The sequence below is a fragment of the Sinohyriopsis cumingii genome, chromosome 12, assembly GCF_028554795.1.
Source record: "Sinohyriopsis cumingii isolate HCF-2022 chromosome 12, ASM2855479v2, whole genome shotgun sequence".
NCBI lineage: Eukaryota > Metazoa > Mollusca > Bivalvia > Unionida > Unionidae > Sinohyriopsis > Sinohyriopsis cumingii.
The window spans coordinates 15274725-15294227 of NC_142972.1; the positions used below are offsets into that span (position 1 = coordinate 15274725).

At 36.6% G+C, this 19503-nt stretch overlaps 1 protein-coding gene across 1 annotated transcript in view; it reads left to right on the forward strand.

Annotated features, from left to right (window-relative positions):
* Positions 1 to 3534: 3534 nt before the first annotated feature.
* The window catches only part of LOC149786029 (E3 ubiquitin-protein ligase rnf213-alpha-like), a 598535-nt gene continuing 582566 nt past the window's right edge, over positions 3535 to 19503 (forward strand). The window contains exons 1-3 of the mRNA XM_089976317.1: positions 3535 to 3800; positions 9815 to 10134; positions 12338 to 15171. Of these exons, the coding sequence (XP_089832443.1) occupies positions 9840 to 10134; positions 12338 to 15171 (3129 nt within the window). The 5' untranslated portion in view covers positions 3535 to 3800; positions 9815 to 9839. The remainder of the gene's footprint in view (positions 3801 to 9814; positions 10135 to 12337; positions 15172 to 19503) is intronic.

Here is a 19503-nt window from a genome sequence, read left to right on the forward strand (position 1 = left end):
CAACCTCGCGTGTTACTGATGCCGCGTTGGCGAGTTTATTAATTGCTGAGTTACCTCTCCAGTATCCGATTGGGGAATAATAAATCGCTTGCATTTTTATTTAATTATCCAGCGCCTAATACTAATTTAGATTTCATCGCTGATCTTACTAACCAATTAGCGAGTGACTCCTTAAATGATTTATTTTTTATGGCGCTTAGTGCATGAATTAATTTCACATCCGCGATATGCCTGTCTTGTAGATCTTTACTTCGATAAGCAACATCATGTATGTGACACGCTGCGTCGATAGCGTTTATCGGATACTCTCCCGGTTTTGGTTTAGATTGTTCATCAAGTCTGATATCTAGTCGGGTCCCTGGACCGCAGTAATTGTATCCTGGGAGATGTTTTTCTCCGGGATACTTTGCCCAGGGAGTTCCGGGGAGCTTTCCAAGTTTGGCTGCAATGTCACCTCCGCTAAATTCTCGCTTTTTTTTTGAAATCTAAATTTTTTTGTGCCACATCGCGTACACTTACCAGAAAGTGCTTGTCTGTTATTTTTTGTTGTAATGGTTGTTAGATCATTCGTAGGGGTTCGTGCCTTACACTTCACACAATATAGATCCATAATTATTATTCTTTATATACAAATGGAAATTACAGATTTTTCTGCGACAAAAAAGAAAGAGCCAGTTAAGCATAATTCAGTGCTACCAAACTCTATCCGCGCGATTATAATTGGGCCATCCGGTTCAGGTAAAACACAGCTGTTGCTGAACTTGATAATGAAGTGGATGAAATGGGATAAACTGTATTTGATAGCTCCATCTGTAGATGATCAACGATGCTATAACGTTATAAAAGATTTTAATGAGAGTGCAAGCGCGCTGAGTAAAGACGGTGAGGATGTTGTTGAATTTATCACTGATATCGAAGAAGCCCCCAGCGTCGAGGATCTTGATGAATCAATTAACAACCTAGTAGTGTATGATGATGTTATGTTGGACAAGCAAAAAAATCCCGCAAGAATATTTTCCCGGGGACGTCACAAAAACACTGATGTGATTTATGTTACTCAGCGTTATACACAAATTCCTAAAGTAATCAGGGATAATTGTAATCTTCTTGCGATATTCAATGGAGTTGATACACATACACTGAGAAATATTCATCAAACCTGGTGTGGTGGCGATATGGATTTAAATAAATTTAAAAATTTCTTCAGTCATGCTCAAAGAAAACCTCACGGATTTGTGACAATAAATTTACACGATCCCAGAACAAGATACCGTATTGGACTTGATACACTATTTGCAACATAAAAATGTTTTTCCTTGGAAACTCATTTCCCAGAGCAGCAGAGGGGATGGACCCGACCCATGGATTTTTCAATAACGACCCCGCCACGGAAACTGTTTCAGATTTATTGAAGTAACCCAAGTTGTCAGTGCAAACTCAACGAGTTTGTCCCTGGAAACTCTTCGAGTTTTCGGGGGACATTTTTTTTTTGTCCTGTATTCTGAATAGAAGGGTTTATTTCGTCGAAATAAGCCCTCTATCGAGGAATAGTTTCCTGGAGGGGTTTATTGTGCAAAAAGTTTCGGTCTGTACAGCCCCTCTGCTGCTACTTTCTGAAAGTAAAAATATTAATTGTGGAGTACCACAAGGCTCTATCCTTGGGCCTATTCATACTATTTATCAACGATTTACCTCTTAAGATTGGAACTTCAGTTTCTTCCACTGACCTTTATGCAGATGATACTACACTGTCTGAGATTGGTAAAACCAAAACAGTACTTGAAAATAACTTACAAGATGCTCTCAACAGACTTAAAGTATGGTGCAAGGAAAACAGTATGATCATAAATACAAAAAAAAACGAAAGCCCTAATAGTTACAACACAACAAAAATGAGCAAGGCTAGATAGCGACAAACTCCAGGTTCTCTTTGACAGTGTGAGCCTCAATATGAACTCTCAAGATAGAATTCATGGTGTATTCGTGGATAACAATCTTACTTGGTCTATTCACATTAAACATATTTCAAAAAAGGTTAACTCTTATCTTTGGCTACTGAGGAAAATCAAAACATACATTCCTCTTCAGTATAGGGTCATCTTTTATAAACGTTATATTCAGCCATATCTGGACTACTGTAATGTAATTTAGGGTAATACCTCTAATTCACACATAACAACACTTTTAAGACTCCAAAAGAGGGCTTGCCATTTAATTCTAGATCAAAGTATAGACAATTTTCCGGATGCAAGGAATAATATAAAGGTTTTAACAATACATGAATGAATATTTTTTAGAAAGGACAAATTGATGTATAAAGTATCCAGAAAAGACATTCCTGTCTATCTAAGCAATATCTTTCACCAAAGAGATGCTGATGGCACTCCAAATTTAAGGTCCATAAGAAGAAAAAATTACATTATACCAAGGCCAAAGAAGGAATTGTTTAAAATAAGTTTTCAATATACTGGTCCACTGGTATGGAACAACATTCCCAGTGACATAAGGCAGGCTCCTAGCATTTCATCTTTTCACAATCAATGTCTTAAATGGATGAAATCTTTAGAAAATTGAACAGTTCTAGTACAAAAAATACCGCCTGCTTTTCTGTAATTTTACATCATTTTCATAGCTGAATTTTTCAATGCAGGATTATATTTTATGTTTTATATATGTTCACGTTTTCACTGATGCCTGTGAATGTGTTCCAGGATTGATACGTTGAATTTTAAAATTACTTAATTATTTAGTGTCAAGCCAGACTCTTGACATCATGTTGTATATACTGTATATATTGTACATAACAGATAGAAGGTCTCAAGGTAGATTAGTTCTGTAACTATATGAAGTACCTTCTCTAAATAAAGTTTTTATTATTATTATTATTATTATTAAGCCACTTAATCCAATATAAGTAACTCCATTTCTTGCGAGTCTGACAAAACTAACTCAAATTAGGAACAAGCATGCATACAATGAAATTAGCATGGGTTACAATCTCGATACGGAACCATTAATTAATAATACTCTATTTTCAACTGATTATCAGCGGGGAAATAATCATAAAAGAATATTTTGGCAAAGCAAGCATATATGGACAACTGTACCACAATCTCAATAGGTGCCGTTAATTGATGTTAATTTTTTTGCGAATGATTATCAGCGGGTGAATACAAAAAAAAGAAGACATTGGCAAAATAAACTTTTCAACGACTATACCAGAATCTCAACAGAGTGTCATTCATTAATGATAATCTATTTTCGAATGATTATCAGCGGGATTATCAGCTGGGGAATAAAAAGAAAAGCATACACTGGTAAAAGCAAACGTATCGACAACTGAACACATGATACATTAGAATGTACAGGGTTTGTGAGCAGTTACTGATAAGACAGTAAGTTAAATCTGTCATTGTTTGTACTTTTTGAGAGACTGGTTCAGTACTTAAATTGATTCCAAACTTTAAGATGAACTTTCCTGGAACGACTGGGGTGGTAGTTTCGTTTTCATTTCGCCGAACTGGATGAGTGTAACTTATTATCACGTGACGTATTTGCCATTAGCGATTTCAACCCCGAGAAGTCGACACCTGCATAGGAAGAGGAACCCCATTTTTTGTAAATGTCCTTATTCCAAACTGTAATGTTCATGGTGACGATTTTCAAGAAATCTAGCTGCTGAAAATGCCGCTTTTAGTGAGTAACTATTAAATAATATTCGATCATCGACTTGAGCCATTCCCATCCCCCAACAACCTGCAATTTGGTAAATCGTGTAGTACCCGACGGCGACAAACAAGGTTTGTGTATTCCCTTTGTTTTACTTCTTTTTATATTATGTCACTGTTTTATTGATGCTGGTCAAGTACATAGATGATCTAGATGATGTATGTAGACATTCAGGCAAGTAAAAAAAATTATAAGGAAATGTCTATTCGCACATAGCCACAGGCACTTGATTCCAGGGTAAACTAATGTGTACACTGATCACCAATTAACTGTTAATTGGTGAGTGTTAAACATTAGTTTACCCCGAAATCAAGTGCCCGTGATTGTAGCAAGGAGTATCTGGACCCAGAACACAATTAATTTTACTATATATTCACTACATTTGTTTCTCAGTACTGAACTTTCCACTGTGACAATCAATACAAATTATATGTTAATCTAGGCTCGACTGTAACAAACCAGTGTGCAATGGAACACAGATTTCACTTCCGGATCATCACCAAGACCTTATTACTCACTGAACACTGTCGCTGAAACACGTAGCCAACCACACCATCAGCACATATTCTAAAGAATAAACAGTTGCCTTTAAATCCATACCAAGACTGCCTAAATCTAACTCTTGTATCACCACCAAAAGGAGACAGGAAAAAATGCTCAAAAAATAGAGTGGGACTACATTCATGGGTACTGAACCAGAACTATTAATTGTGATCTGTTTCCATCCCCACGACCGGTGAATAGGCCTAAATTATGGATGAGTCTGAAACTTGGAATAAACTTGAATTAGAATAAACACAGGACACGTTACTCGTGAACTTAAGAGAATTAGTTTATATATCACTCCTCCATCCATTAGCTATTACTGCTTTTGTAACGAATGTCTTGAAATGAATGTCTTGTAACGAATGTCTTGTAACGAATGCATGAAAATTTAAATGGAGTTTACCAGTTAGCCAGTTAAAATACAGTATAAAAACTAGTCCATCATGCAACATATACACAAATTTAAATGAAGGAGTTTACCAGTTCGCCAGTTAAAATACAGTATAAGATCTAGTCCATTGGGGTTTTGTTTCCTTAAATGCATATTTTAATTGCTCAATGTACCATGGGAAATAATGAGAATGATCATATTTTAAACAAATGTCATTTAAATCCTTGATGAAAGTTAATAATATTTCACAGTCAGAATCAGCCTGGCATTTGGTCTGAATCAATCTTTAATCTGGGCTGAATCAGCCTGTAAGGAAAAAAGGTTGTGTGTTTCTGGTTGGCTGTTTCTCATTGCTGATCCTAAGCACTTTTTCCCCATTGTTTAAAAAAAAAAATCACATTAAATATTTATAATGTTTGAAGAAGAAAAAAAGAGCCTTCCTACCCTAATTTTATAACCAGTGCAATAGAAAACACATCTTTGTGCCTAATTTGGGCAGAATAAGCCTGGTCTGAATCATCCATGGTCTGAATCAGCCAGTTGCCAAAATAGAGTAAGGTTGTGTGGATTATGCTAGTTGGGGTATTGTTGTGATACCTACACAGGCTGTTCCGATACTGTTTGCACATCAGATATTTGCAGCAAGCAGTACAAGTAGCTTTATGTAAACATGGGAGACATGAAAATAGTCTTTTCCAGTTAAGGTACGTGGCAGCCATGCAAATGCCTCAGCCACATTAAAAAATGAAAGGTTGAAGTTGCTCTTTATCTTCTGGCATCATTTGCCAAATTGCAGGTGATGAAACGATGCAGAAAGGGTTAGTATAAGCATTGGACATGTCCAGCCTGTTCATGGGTTTTCTAGGAGTTTGAGTTTCTCATAAAATTCAAAGTGGTTTGAATCTTCCAGTATGGCTGCCATCTTGGCTCTTTTGAAAATATTGATAAAGCTACACCTCTTGAAGGGTTGGGTGTATTGACATGTAGTTTTCACTGAAAGACTTTTATGGTATCTTGTTGATCTTAAAATGAACATGGTGTCCTTTGCATATCCAACATGTCTTTAAGGTTACTATTTCCAAAGGAATTGTTGTATTGATATATGTCTGTTTAAACATTTCTGATGGTTATCCATAATGAAATTATGGTGCTGTTCTAGCCCACAAAATGATTGTCATAGTAGATAGCCATCCTGACAGTCATCAGAAGTTTCCCTTTTAATATTTCTTGCAATATATAGTTGGTTCTAAATGATCTTGCTGAGCTGACCCACAAAATGTCTGGCACAATAGATAGTTGTCCTGACATATAGTTTTCCCCTGAATATTTCTTGTAATATTATATAGCTGGCTAAAACTTTACAATGCGGATCATTATCAACCTCATATGTGAAAATAATGCAAAATTACAGAAAAGCATCCATTTGAAACATGAAAAGAAGAAATGCTAGGAGCCTGCCATATGTCACTTGTTCTGCAGACTTGATATTTGATTATTGTACAAACTATGATGCTGTTGTGGTCTCTTGAGTTAGTCCCTGTTCCATAAGCAGCCATGACAAACGTTTATCATGATATAATTACTCGTTACACTGAATTCCAACACACCTAGAATATTTTGATAATATTAATATACACAATAATGCCTGATGATATTGACAGGTGATTCTACGTGTGGGCTAAGAAAATTCTGCAACGATCTTTGATAGACATGGGTATTTTTCGCAACAATTCCAACCAGTGATCTGTTTGTTGTCCTCCTTAAATTCATTCTGGAAGTTAATCAGTTTTGAGTTATATAACTTAAAAATTGTCCTGGTACAATTCCATGTCCTATTTAGCACATTAGCCTCTACTGTGAAGCTCTTTATGGCACAAAAAGCAAAATGCTAGTCCTGGCGCTCAGTTTTCATACAGTCTGACCAATTACGTTCCCATCAACTTTACATTCAAGCTATTCTCATTGCCGCACATTTTTCAAATGGTTATTCAGACTTGTATCGAGCTCGAATTGCCTTGTTTACCAATCCCATCAGCTTCTGTTACGCAATGATTCATTGGGCAAGTACAAAATTTTGACCAATCAGAAAGCTCTTTACAGCGATCATCCTTTAAATAATAAATGGAACAAATGCTTATTAGAAAGCTCGTTGTGGAATGGGACCTGATAGAGTATTATTTTAAAAAAAGTTTTGGAGACAGTATTAAAAAAAAGGTCCGTATTGAGGAAAATCAGATTCAGGTCAGGAGAAAAGCGAAATTCTGATTTAAAACAGAAAACAAGAAAACTTGTTTGAGGGCAGTTAAATTCAGTTTAAGTTAAACAAAATTACAACAACAACAATAACAAAATTTGATAAAGAAATATAACAGAAAGATGTGGAAAGAAGTTATTGTGCCCAAAATAAACAATACAATTACAGCTATCAGAAACAGGAAATATAAATGCTGCTGAAAATCATTGCAATTGTACAAGAAACAAAAAATAAATTTTATTATATCTTATGGATATCTTTTTACTAAAATGTCATTGATAATACAGTCACAAAATATCACAATATTTTTAGAATTTTTGACAAACTCTCAGTGAAATTTCAATCACAAATTCTTACTGATATTTTCTGAAATTTTGGTAAAATCTCCTAAAATACCATAATTTTAGTGAAAAAGGACTTTTGACTTTTGAGTTAATGTCAAGAAATGTTCAGTGATTTTGCTGAAATTTAAGTCACGTTTCCTTCTTCCAAACCCAGTATATCCAGTGGCTTCAGAGATGCAGCTAAAATAATTAAATTCATTTGTATAAGGGCCTCAAGGTAGATTAGTTCTTACCTAATTGTGTTACCCTCTTTAAATTAGGTCATTCTTATTATAATTATTATTATTATTATTATTATTACTCACTTTATTATTACTCACAATTCTTTTCACTGAGACTCAAATATGATTACTTTTTCTGTGCCAGGCAGAGGTGTGACTCTTCCAGTAAAGAATTGACCTTAATCCCATAGCTTATTTTCCCACATGATGACCTTTTGATTGCACCACAATTGTGGTTCAGAAGCAAAAAATGTAGGGTAGTTATTTGATTTAACTGAATGGGCAAAACTGGCTCAATTAGATGCACAAGTCAATTTCGGGATGTTTTTAAACTATTTGTTTTCCCTGGGGTAACGAAAGATGGGGATGTTCAGTGGATGGGAAACATTTTCTTTTTCGCCTCAGATGATGAAAATGAATTTCTGGACTTTGTAGCAGATGACATTAGGCAGTGATATATATAGGATACTGTGAATTTAAAAATGTGTCCACTTAACTTCAGATTTGTACACATTTAATACAATTTCCCTTTGATCAGGTACCCGGGTAACTGATAATTAGGATCAACAGGTACCCATAAGATTAAGTTTTCTAAAAGTTTGACAGCTCTTGTTTGGTATGCATTTTGTTAGCAGTGAATCAGTCAGTCAGAATATTCAACTCTGCATCATGTGTGTTAATCTCTTAAAATCCAGTGAAGCATAGGTATGTAAAGAGCCTTATCTAATAAAATAGAAGATATCATTAATAAAAACATTAAAAAGTAATGGTCCAAGGATAGACCCCTGAGGAACCTCTTTTTGAATTTCAAACCAACTTTTCAGTACACTCTGCAACTTAATTTGCTGCATACATATTGACAGATAGTTCAGTAAGAACCCTAGTGAGTCATCTGACATAATTTAAACTCTTAACTTGCAGATAAGAATATCATGAGGGAGACAGTCTAAAGCTTTGGATATGTCCATCTGGACAGCAGTTACTTATTTGTTTTCATCAAGAGCCATCCTCCAGTCTTTAAGGAAGCATAACAGGGTGGTCTGTCATCCATGACCTTTAGGAAAAGCACCAAATATATGTTACAAATATTCTCAAAAAATGATGCTGACTGGGTCTCAGTTGGATTTTCTACCAGTTGGATCTGATTGGTAAAATGCTGATAGGTCTATAATTACTTTTATCAAGAGGATTGTTCTTTTTCAAAATCAGAACTGCTTCAGCTTCCTTCAGACAACCAGGAAAAATATTTAATAGTATATAGATTTGCTAATTAGATCTGTAATTTGCCCCACAAGGATTGGTGCCCCATCTTTTAACAGCTTAATGGGAATTTGATCCCCTTCTATAGCTTTTTTTGAGCTTAAACTAACTTATTATATTATGCACTTATTCATGGTTAATTTATTTTTAACAGTGTCACAAGGATTGGTTTGCCAGCAATGTTGCTATGTAAAATTTGTAATGGCCGTTAGTGTAACATATTTCTGGGATTCAAATCACCTTTGAAGGGTGATTGGTTGAACAAGTGTCCAGAATAAATTTAAGTAAATGTATAATTTCCATTTAATTAATGACTTCTTTGTTTGGAAAGAAAATAATTCAGAAAACAGGTATTTGTTATGATAGTTGCTGGTAGATAATGAGTCAACATTATTTAAATTAAAACATTAAGATAATCCAGAACAGAAAATTTCATTTCAAGTCAGCCAATCTTTTGAACTGCTAACATTTAGAAATGAATTTCTTGAACTCATGATAAAACTTTTATTGCAGTAATGTAAGATTCCAAGGAAAATATTATAATACAGTGCAGATGACAAAGTTGAGGTGACAAAACTGTCAGAACAAAAAAGATTCTCATTTTTATAGCACATACAATCAGTGCATTATGTATTATTACTTCCCTTTGTCCCTCCAAATTTTGTTGTCCTACATAATCACCAGTTAAAAGAATAAAAGGAGGGAAGAACAGATTTGTGGATTCTGTTGGCTAGCCTTGATTAGTGTAGCACCTGTCCCTTTGCAAAGCTCTTGTTGCATTAATAATGTTTGACCATAATTATGGCCAATTACTGTATATTGTATATTGTATTTAACTGGCACTGCAGTACATGGATGTATTATACATAATGCAAACGTGTTTGTATTGCTTGGATTGAAATATTATGCCTAGTATATGGCTATTATTAGTAAATTTTTCATGATTGCATTAGATTTAGATTCATTGCCAAACAATTAAGAACAGACTTGAATTATATTTTCTATTATAATTTTTGATAGGTATTTTAATTGCTGTGACATCTAAGTCTTTTAATTATTTTCTTCCCAGAAGAAGGATATGAAGCTTGTGGAACATGAAGTGCAGATTTTGTCAAAATCCATTGGAGGAGGATTGTGATTTTTGTTCAGAATGTGGGAAAGAAGTTGTCATCACCCCAAAGATAGTGCTGTGCAAAGGGAAGAGAAAAAATGGAACCATTTGTGGTGCAGAGCTGCAAAAAGGCAAAAAATTCTGCAAAAAGTGTGGAGCCAAGGTGGACCAGTCTATTTTTGAGAAGGAAGAAGTACTTTGTGCAAACTGTGGCCATGAATTTGCAGATGACGAAGACTTCTGTGTTGACTGTGGTTTTTCCAGGAATGGTTTCTCTGGTAAGAAATACATTTTCAAACATATTCCATACCTGCCAGCCTTCCAGGCATTGCTGGGTAAATGTACATGACCTGAATAAGTGAAAACTTGTAAAATTGAGAATAAATTGTTCCTTATATCAGACTTGAATAAAGGAAATTAAAATGTTTCCTTTTGAACTAACAAATGTACTTTAAAGCAAACAATAACTGTTAGATTTAGCATGTGTTACAACTCTGTGTTCATAAACTAAGTTACAAAAAGAAGCAAAACCAACAAGTTTTGTAAAACTTAACCAACATTTTAATTATCAGTGTTATAAAATGAAAATTTAAGATGAACTTACAGTATTATGAACTGAATTGAAAATAATCCTGAAAAATTTCTGTTACAGTAAAAAAAATAATGAAAAGTGTCTTATAAATTTCAGATCCACGAGTATACAGGTCTGCCAGCAGTCTTGATGTGTCAAAATGGCGTTGTCCAGAACTCCTTTGAAAAATTAAAAATAGTTCCAAAATAATATTATAATCAAATGAGCACTTTCTGTTTCTACTGAATAATTCAAACAAATCTTTTTCCGCTCACACAGTATTTGAATACAGCATAAAATACGTCTGAAGACTTGATGTTACAACAAGAATACAAGAAATAAGAATAGGAAGACCACCCAATCTGAACGATTTATATACAGGCGAAAAGGCTACAATGCACATATTATCACTACTGCTATATGACAAATTGTAAATTTCTAACATTGTAGAAAAACTTGTATGATTTAGCTCATCTAATGGGAATTAACTTAATTTTTCTAAGATACCATCTGACCCACCTGTCAAATGGAAAATAGTAACTATAAACATGCATGTAAGCATCTATTTATAGATCCTATGCAAGTTTATGTACTTAACATCTTGCAATAGACCTAATGTACTTACACCAAATCCAGCTATAGATAATCACTACAAATTACAGTCATAAATGAAAATTATAAAAATTATAGATATTCATAACCCATGGTTATATATTATCACCACAGAGACTCATATAATCACAAAACCCTCACAGACATTAAACAAAGCAATATACTGATCATGTTTTGCATTTGATGATTGGAGTAAAATCTGACTTAAACAAAACTAAGGGTTTGGACATTCTTATTCAAGGCTATGAAGTTTATAACTTCTGTTCCTTTGAAATCCACATCATATTCATAAAAGTTTAAATGAATTGGGTTGTTCCACTTGTGTATTTTACCTAAGTAAATTAACATGCTGTAAGGGTTATCAACTGATTTTTAATCTCTTTTTGCCTTTAGTATCTTTATTGCCTCTAGGACAATTAACTTTATAAACTCTCTGCTTACTAACATTAATATATTGTGCTGTCAAGAAAAGTCTCTTTTTAAATTTTTTTTTCATTTCTTGGGACCGTTTGAGAAACATGATTGTATCTCTGGGTTTTTCAGTAGAAAATCATGCTTTTGTGTGACACACAATGATCTTGTAGGTCTGAAATATTCATGGTTTTGTAAGTTGGTTAATTGATTTTGCAAATACCAGCAGATAGGTTGATCTACTGGAATTAGAGCATATACACCTTTCTTTTCATAACTTGCACACAAGGGAATCCAAAAATAGACCACATTATAAGTGGGTGTGAAGGTTTCTGCAGGACCTCTAAAAATTAAGAATGTGATGCCGTCCTGGCTGGACATTAAAAATGAAAAGATGAGAGGTGCTGTTTAGTGGTTTAATACTCATTTTATAACCATGTTGCCAAAAACATGTAGCATGATGTTCCACCCAGTCACATTATCCTGACATCAGGCCGACCAGTCCTAACACTAACCTTTTAATGCTGAGCGCCAAGCGAGGCAACTGTTAGTACCATTTTTAGAAGTCTTTGGTATGACTCGGCTGGGGATCGAACCCACAACCTCACATCAAAGGTGGATGCTTTAACCACTTGACCACCAGAGCAGTCAGCTATTAGGTAGAGATCATCCTGGTTTGTGGCCATTGTTGATGATAAGTTTTGGAGCATGAATATTATCAGTATCCTTTGAATTGCACAATGAGAAAGTTAATGTCTCATTTGGATTCATTTATAATGTGCGATGGTAAACATTCTTAGCTGAAATTTATAATGTCAAAACTTTGATTAAGAAAAGTTTCTGATGGAATTATATATTTATTTGCTCTTGCTTTGTGTTTTACTCAGACCTTTTGCCTGCATCCGCTGACAACGATTCAGCAGCACTCAGTTCCATTACCAAAACTGCTCCATCACCTCCATCAGGTCTAGTATTAGGCCAGAATGCTTCATTAGATGATGAGGTTTACAGAAGGAGTCGAACAACACTGCAAGATAATGATGTTGATGCAAAATACAAGTCATTTTCACCTGACAAGGAAATAGACAGAAATACAAAAGAGAAAACACAGACTGGACATGTACAAGTTGAAAATCAGCCAGTTGTCAATGTAGTTAATGGCACCACTTCATACGGAGGCACCAGAATTCCTGGTAAAATTGATAAAACATCATATGATGATATTTATTTTGAGAAAAAGACAGAATCAGAGTTGGAGAGTAAAAGTATTTTTGTAAATGAAAGATCTGCAGTTGAAGTGAAGGAAGACAGTGATTATCAGTACACTTCAGACACTTTGGAACCAGATAGTACTGATATAAGTTCAGCAACAGAAACAGCTGAGTCATCTGCTTCTAGTCTGTTAACTTCACCACAAACACAAAGCAAGAAAGAAGCACATGTTGAGAAAGAAAAACAATTATATAGGGGAGGTTTTGAAATAGACAAAGAAGATATTAACTCGAAAAACACATCTGCAGAGGTAGAGCAATTTACTGAAGATTTTAAAGATAAAAAGTCACAGGATGATGGGTCAGATATGAGTTTAAAGGACAAAAGCATTATTCACCAGATTGCAAAGGGAAAAGATGCAAGTCAAGAGCAACTTTCAGAAGGAAGTGGCATTCCAGAAAAATATGAAAATTCATCCAAGATTGATGCATCTAGTCACTCATCAGACTATGAAATTGTGGAATCAACGCATATTGCACAGAGGCTGAGGAGAGAAAATCCCCAAACTGAAAATATAGGCACTGAAGAAAGCACACAAAGTTCAACTGAAAAAGAAGATGAAAAAAAGCACCTTGTTGATGAGTTGGGAGGAGGTGAAATTGAGAGAAAAGCAATACAGGAAGCAAACCGTACAACACACCCAGCCAATGCAATTGATGAGGTAAAATTAGAAAAGATTGAAGACATCCATGCAACCAACCCTACCAGTCCAATTGATGAAGTAAAAGAAGAAATAGTTGACATCCCTGCAGCAGACCCTACCAGTCCAGTTGATGAAGTAAAAGAAGAAATAGTTGACATCCCTGCAGCAGACCCTACCAGTCCAATTGATGAAGTAAAAGAAGAAATAGTTGACATCCCTGCAGCAGACCCTACCAATCCAGTTGATGAAGTAAAAGAAGAAATAGTTGACATCCCTGCAGCAGACCTTACCAGTCCAATTGATGAAGTAAAAGAAAAAGTTGAAGACATCCCTGCATCAAACCCTACCATTCCAGTTGATGAAGTAAATGAAGAAAAGATTGAAGACATCCATGCAGCAGATCCTACCAGTCCAATTGATAATGTAAACAAAGAAATAGTTGACATCCCTGCAGCAGACCCTACAATTCCGGTTGATGAAGTAAATGAAGAAGAGATTGAAGATATCCCTGCAGCAGACCCTACCAGTCCAAATGATGAAGTAAAAGAAGAAACAATTGAAGACATCCCTGCAGCAGACCCTACAATTCCGGTTGATGAAGTAAATGAAGAAGAGATTGAAGATATCACTGCAGCAGACCCTACCAGTCCAAATGATGAAGTAAAAGAAGAAACAATTGAAGATATCCCTGCAGCAGACCCTACCAGCCCAGTTGATGAAGTAAAAGAAACAATTGAAGACATCCCTGCAGCAGACCCTACAATTCCGGTTGATGAAGTAAATGAAGAAGAGATTGAAGATATCACTGCAGCAGACCCTACCAGTCCAAATGATGAAGTAAAAGAAGAAACAATTGAAGATATCCCTGCAGCAGACCCTACCAGCCCAGTTGATGAAGTAAAAGAAACAATTGAAGACATCCCTGCAGCAGACCCTCCCAGCCCAGTTGATGAAGTAAAAGAAGAAACAATTGAAAACATCCCTGCAGCAGACCCTCCCAGCCCAGTTGATGAAGTAAAAGAAGAAACAATTGAAGACATCCCTGCAGCAGACCCTACCAGCCCAGTTGATGAGGTAAAAGCAGTAGAGACTGGGAACATGCTTGGGCAGATTCAGAGTAAAGAATCGAAAGAGTTAGGTCAAAAGCAGCATTTAAAAGCAGGTGAGGTTAAAGAAAACAGTTTTCAGACACCCCAAGATGTTAACTTGAAAAATGCATCTTCAGCAGAAAAGCTTTTTACTGACAGTGAAAAAAACACAGGAGAGGAAAATGAGAAAAGACATTTACTTGGGAAGCCAGAAGGAAATGATGTTGACAAAAAACCAGTCCAGGAAACCAAGCCTCCAACAGGCCCTACAAATTCAATTGAAGAGGTAGAAGCAAAAAGAAATGAAAACATCAAAGGGCAGATTGAAAATGATACTGAAAAAAAGCCTGTCCAAGAAACAGTATATGCAAGAAACCCTAGCAGTCTATATTCAGAGGAGCAAGAAGATGAGAATGAAAAGTCAAAAGAAAAGGACCAGGTGCCACATGCAAATGGAGGTCAGGAACCAAAAGAAAGTTGTACAGTCAAAATTCCCACTCAGGAAACAGCAACAACAGACCCTAGAACACCAATAGAAGTAGAGAGTATAAAAAATTCAAACACTTCAGCAGGGATGGAAGCAATTAATTCAAGCAAATTTGATAAAAACAAAAGGGATGAAAAAACAAAGGAAAGTAAAGAGAACCAAATCTCTGAAACACCTGTTGGAAGAAAAAATGAACCTAAAGGAGAAAAATCACAGACTTCTGGAAAGAAGGTACTACTTCTCTACATCTATGTTGTTTTTTATTTGTTAATCCTAACATTTAAAAAAAAGGTGATGATTACGTAATACTGCATGTTTCAGTGTGTAGGCATATTTGCATGCATACATTAATAATATGACAATTTCTCAGGCACTATTATAGATTAGAGTCCTGAAGCCTTGGGATATTACTGGGGGCAGTCTGGGGCTGTGCAATGCATTTATAATTTTCATTCATCACCAGGGTGTGAGTTATGGGCATGGGATGTGGATACTTGCATCTATATAATGTATAAAAATGTGTTTTAATAGCAGCCAAAAACTAACCATCCATTCCATGTGAATACATCCTCCCACAGAGTGGAGTAAAAGTCAGAATGACCTTTAGTACACCACTCATATTTTGCACACCACTCTGTCACTTGGTTATATGCAGACAGTAGATATTGTCATTCTTTTTCATGAACGCCATACTGTGTAGATGTCTGCCAAAACTGTTACCAGAGAAATTACATTTGTAACAACTTAACTCAAACATTGGTCTTCTTCTGCAGTTTTAATTAGTCTCAGTGTTACAACTGTATGTATCAAGGCTGGGGAAACCTTTCCAATCCATTTTGTTCCGAATTTTCCAAAACAGACTCTCTTCCAGGTCTCACATGTTGGGACAAACATTTCGGTGGCCAGTGAAGCCTATCCTGAAGGAGGGTCAAGATGTTCGAGAAGTTGATCGACTTCCTCATGTAGGGAGATGATGATCATGTCGTGTGCCTCTATTAATGTGCTTGCCTTAGGTGTGGATTGCTTCCTCCCATTTGGATGAACACTGACAGCATGTTGCGCCCTCCCATTATGGAGGTTTGCAGTTGCAGGTTGCACCCTCCCATCTGGGCAGTTGAGCACTGCAATAGCGGGTTGTGCCCTCCTTTCAGGTAGATAGAGCACTGTGATAGCTGGTTGCATCCTCCCATTAGGGAGGTTGAGGACTACGATAGGTTGTGCTCTCCAGATAGTGAGGTTGAGCACCACAATAACTGTTCGCACCATCCCTTTAGGAAGGTAGAGCACTGTGATAGTGGGTTGTGCCCTCCCATTAGGGAGGTTAAGCACTGCGATAGTGGGTTTGCGCCATCTCATTAGGGAGTAGAACACCGCAGCAGTGTTCCCCTGTGTCCAGTTATACCTAGGAACCCTTATGGGACATGGAGCCTTCCACCTCATGGCCCTTGGTCCATTATGCTTCCGTGGACTAGTGGACATTGCCCTCACATTTGAAGTGATGCTGTGTCTAGTGTCCCATAATCACCTCATCACCAGCTGGCTTTCTTTTGGAAGGCCTAAGGTGATACATCAGGTGATACATCATCTAGGGTAGGAAGATGTTCTTTCCTTTCCTCTGTAACTCATGATGAACTACGGACCATGGCACGGAGTGCTTCTATGCCCCCTCCATCAAGGGACATGGTGATACCTACCCACTCTCCAACTTGGAGCATCCTTGACTATGACGATGATGATGCACTCTCTCCTTGTTGTCTCGAGCAAGTTCTAGATAGAAGCTGTGGCAATGACACCTCCTCTCAGGCCCACTCCTTTAAGCTCAAATGGATGAGGAAGAGGAGGTGTGGTCCTTTGATAATTTGATAAATGAGGTTTACCATCTGTTGAGTGAAGCTACCTTCTACAAGACAGAGAAGTGAGATTCATGCTTTGGCTATTGACAGCGACTGTCTCTGGTTTCTAGCAGGTTGCACCCTTCCATTAGGTTGTGCAGAGCAACAGCAAGTAAATGCATCATTCTCTTAGGGAGGTAGAACATCATAACAGTGTGCTGCACTCTCTCGTTAGGGAGGTGGAGCACTGCAACCATGGGTTGCACCTTCCCATTTGGGAGGTGTGCATCTGTTTTGGATTTTTAATGTAGTTTTAATTATTTTTCAGTCATATTGCTACGATGTCTGCAGTGTGACAGTTTATTGTGGTGTCTAGCACTGGAGCAGACATGTGATATCATGTCCCACCTAGTCACATTATCATTACACCAGGCTGACCAGTCCTAACACTAACCTAATTATGCTGAGCGTCAAGTGGGGCAGCTGCTAGTACCATTTTTGTAAGTCTTTGCTATGACTTGGCAGGGTTTCAAACCTCCAACCTCCCACATCTGAGGCAGATGCTCTAACCACTAGTCCACCAGAGTGGTTCCCATTAGGGAGGTAGAACCCTGCAACACCTCTCATATTTGTGTTTCTTTCTGGTGGGGTCCATTGTTAGGATATTATATGGGGCTCAGAGAGACATTAAATGTCTATAGATCGACTTCTCCCTCTATGGTGAATGCAACTCAATTTCTCTGTTTTTGTTCATTTTGACTAGAACATTAGCCTATCCACCTAACGATCAAATTCAGCCATGCAATAGCCGCAGGATAAGTAATTGCTGCTATTAAAATGTAGTTTTTTGTGGGGGTAAAACTAATTTCAATTATGCAATACTTACTGCTGCTATTGCCATATGCCCTCCTCACATCCAACTCTGATGTTTTGTGTAATTATCATCTGTGAAAGATGACATGATATCTACCTTCTGCATATAAACCTGTGACATATAGAGAGGGGGCCCCGAGTGGCTGAGTGGTCTAAAGTGCTCACCATTCTGGATCACTGCCATCTCACCTCTGTCTACGTGGGTTCGAGTCCAAGGCTCAGCTAGTATGGGTACGTAGGAAGCCTGCCAGTAGCTTCTCGTAGGTCAGTGGTTCTTCCCTGGGTTTTCCAGGGTTCTTCCTCCACCAGTTATACTGGCTGCCATGTATAGCCTATCTTGTGCTGAAAAATGGCGTTAAACTCTAGAACAACAACAATGACATATAGAGTGTTATGCAAAATAAGAGAGTGGAGTGAAAAAGGTCATTGTGACTTTTCTTCACTCTGTGGGAGGATGTATTCACATCAAATGGACGGTTAGTTTCCAGCATTAAAATAGATAAGTATTCAATATTGGTAGGTAAGTATTGCATAATTAAAATTAGTTTTAACCCACCCCAAAAGAAATACATTGTAATTTCAGGAGTCTTTTTATGCAGAACTCTTTCTACACTGCTTGAGATGGGAAACCTTAAGATTTACTCAATAGATGTGCATAAAGGTTTTAGAAATTTTATCCACATGCTAGAGAGAGGCTTATGGATGTCACCCCTGGGTCATAATTTCTTGGAAACTGTAGAGTTTCTCTGCCTATAACTCCCTCATTTTAGCATGCCTGGATAATTCATGAACTTACTTATAACTTGGAGGCATGTGTGGATGCCATTTGTTTCTTATAGAAAAGGCTAAAAGGTGTGTGAGCTTGCCAATAGCTTCCCTTGATTTGCTGGTTCTTACTAGGAGTTTTCTGGGTTCTTCCTTTGCTAGTTATATTGGGCACCATGTATAGTCTATCATGTGCTGAAAAATGGCAATAAAAACCCACAATAACAACAATCTAACTTTACCAGAATGCAAAAATGTGACAACGATTTAATAGACACTTGATGGGTTTTGAAATATGGAGTTTTGAAATCATACTCATTGATTTTATATATAATAATTATTTGCAGAATATATCCAAGTGAAATTGGATATGTTGATTAATACATAGAGGCTTTGTTGATTTGGATATAACCTTTATTTTATGCAATGTTCTTTGCCAGTTCTGCACATTATCTTGTCAAGAGCACCTGAGTGACAGTGAATAGAAATGTTGATGTTGTCATTGTTGTTGTTTTGGGGTTTAACTTGTAGAGGAAGAATCTATGAAAATTCTGGTGAGAACCACCGACTCATGGGAAGCTACTGGCAAGCATTCTCATATACCATCAATGGCTGATCCTGAGACTCAAAGCCAAGTGGACAGAAGTGAGTTGGCAGTGATTGGTAAAGGCAAATGCTTTAGACCACTCAGCCACCCAGGTACTGCTGATGTTGTCAGCAATGTGACTCTAGAATTTTTACAGTATGATTACCTTGTGAGTGAGTATATGAATTGCAGCTGATACAGCAGATTTGAAGTTGTTCCTTTGTAAAACTAACTAGATTTTGCATAGTATACATTTGGTCTTTTGTATATCTTATACAAAATTCTGCCTAACATCACTGTGACATTCCATGGTCCACATGGTTGACTGCCAAGTTTGGTTTTAGTTGATGCTACTCGCTAGGTAAATAAATATTTGAATACCCAATACCAATTTGAATATTTGTGAACAAGTATTTTGATCTGAAAATTCACTTTATCTGTTCCAGCTTTAGCAGGTAATCTTAAAAAATTTATATGATGTAACTTAATAAGCACAGAATCTTATTA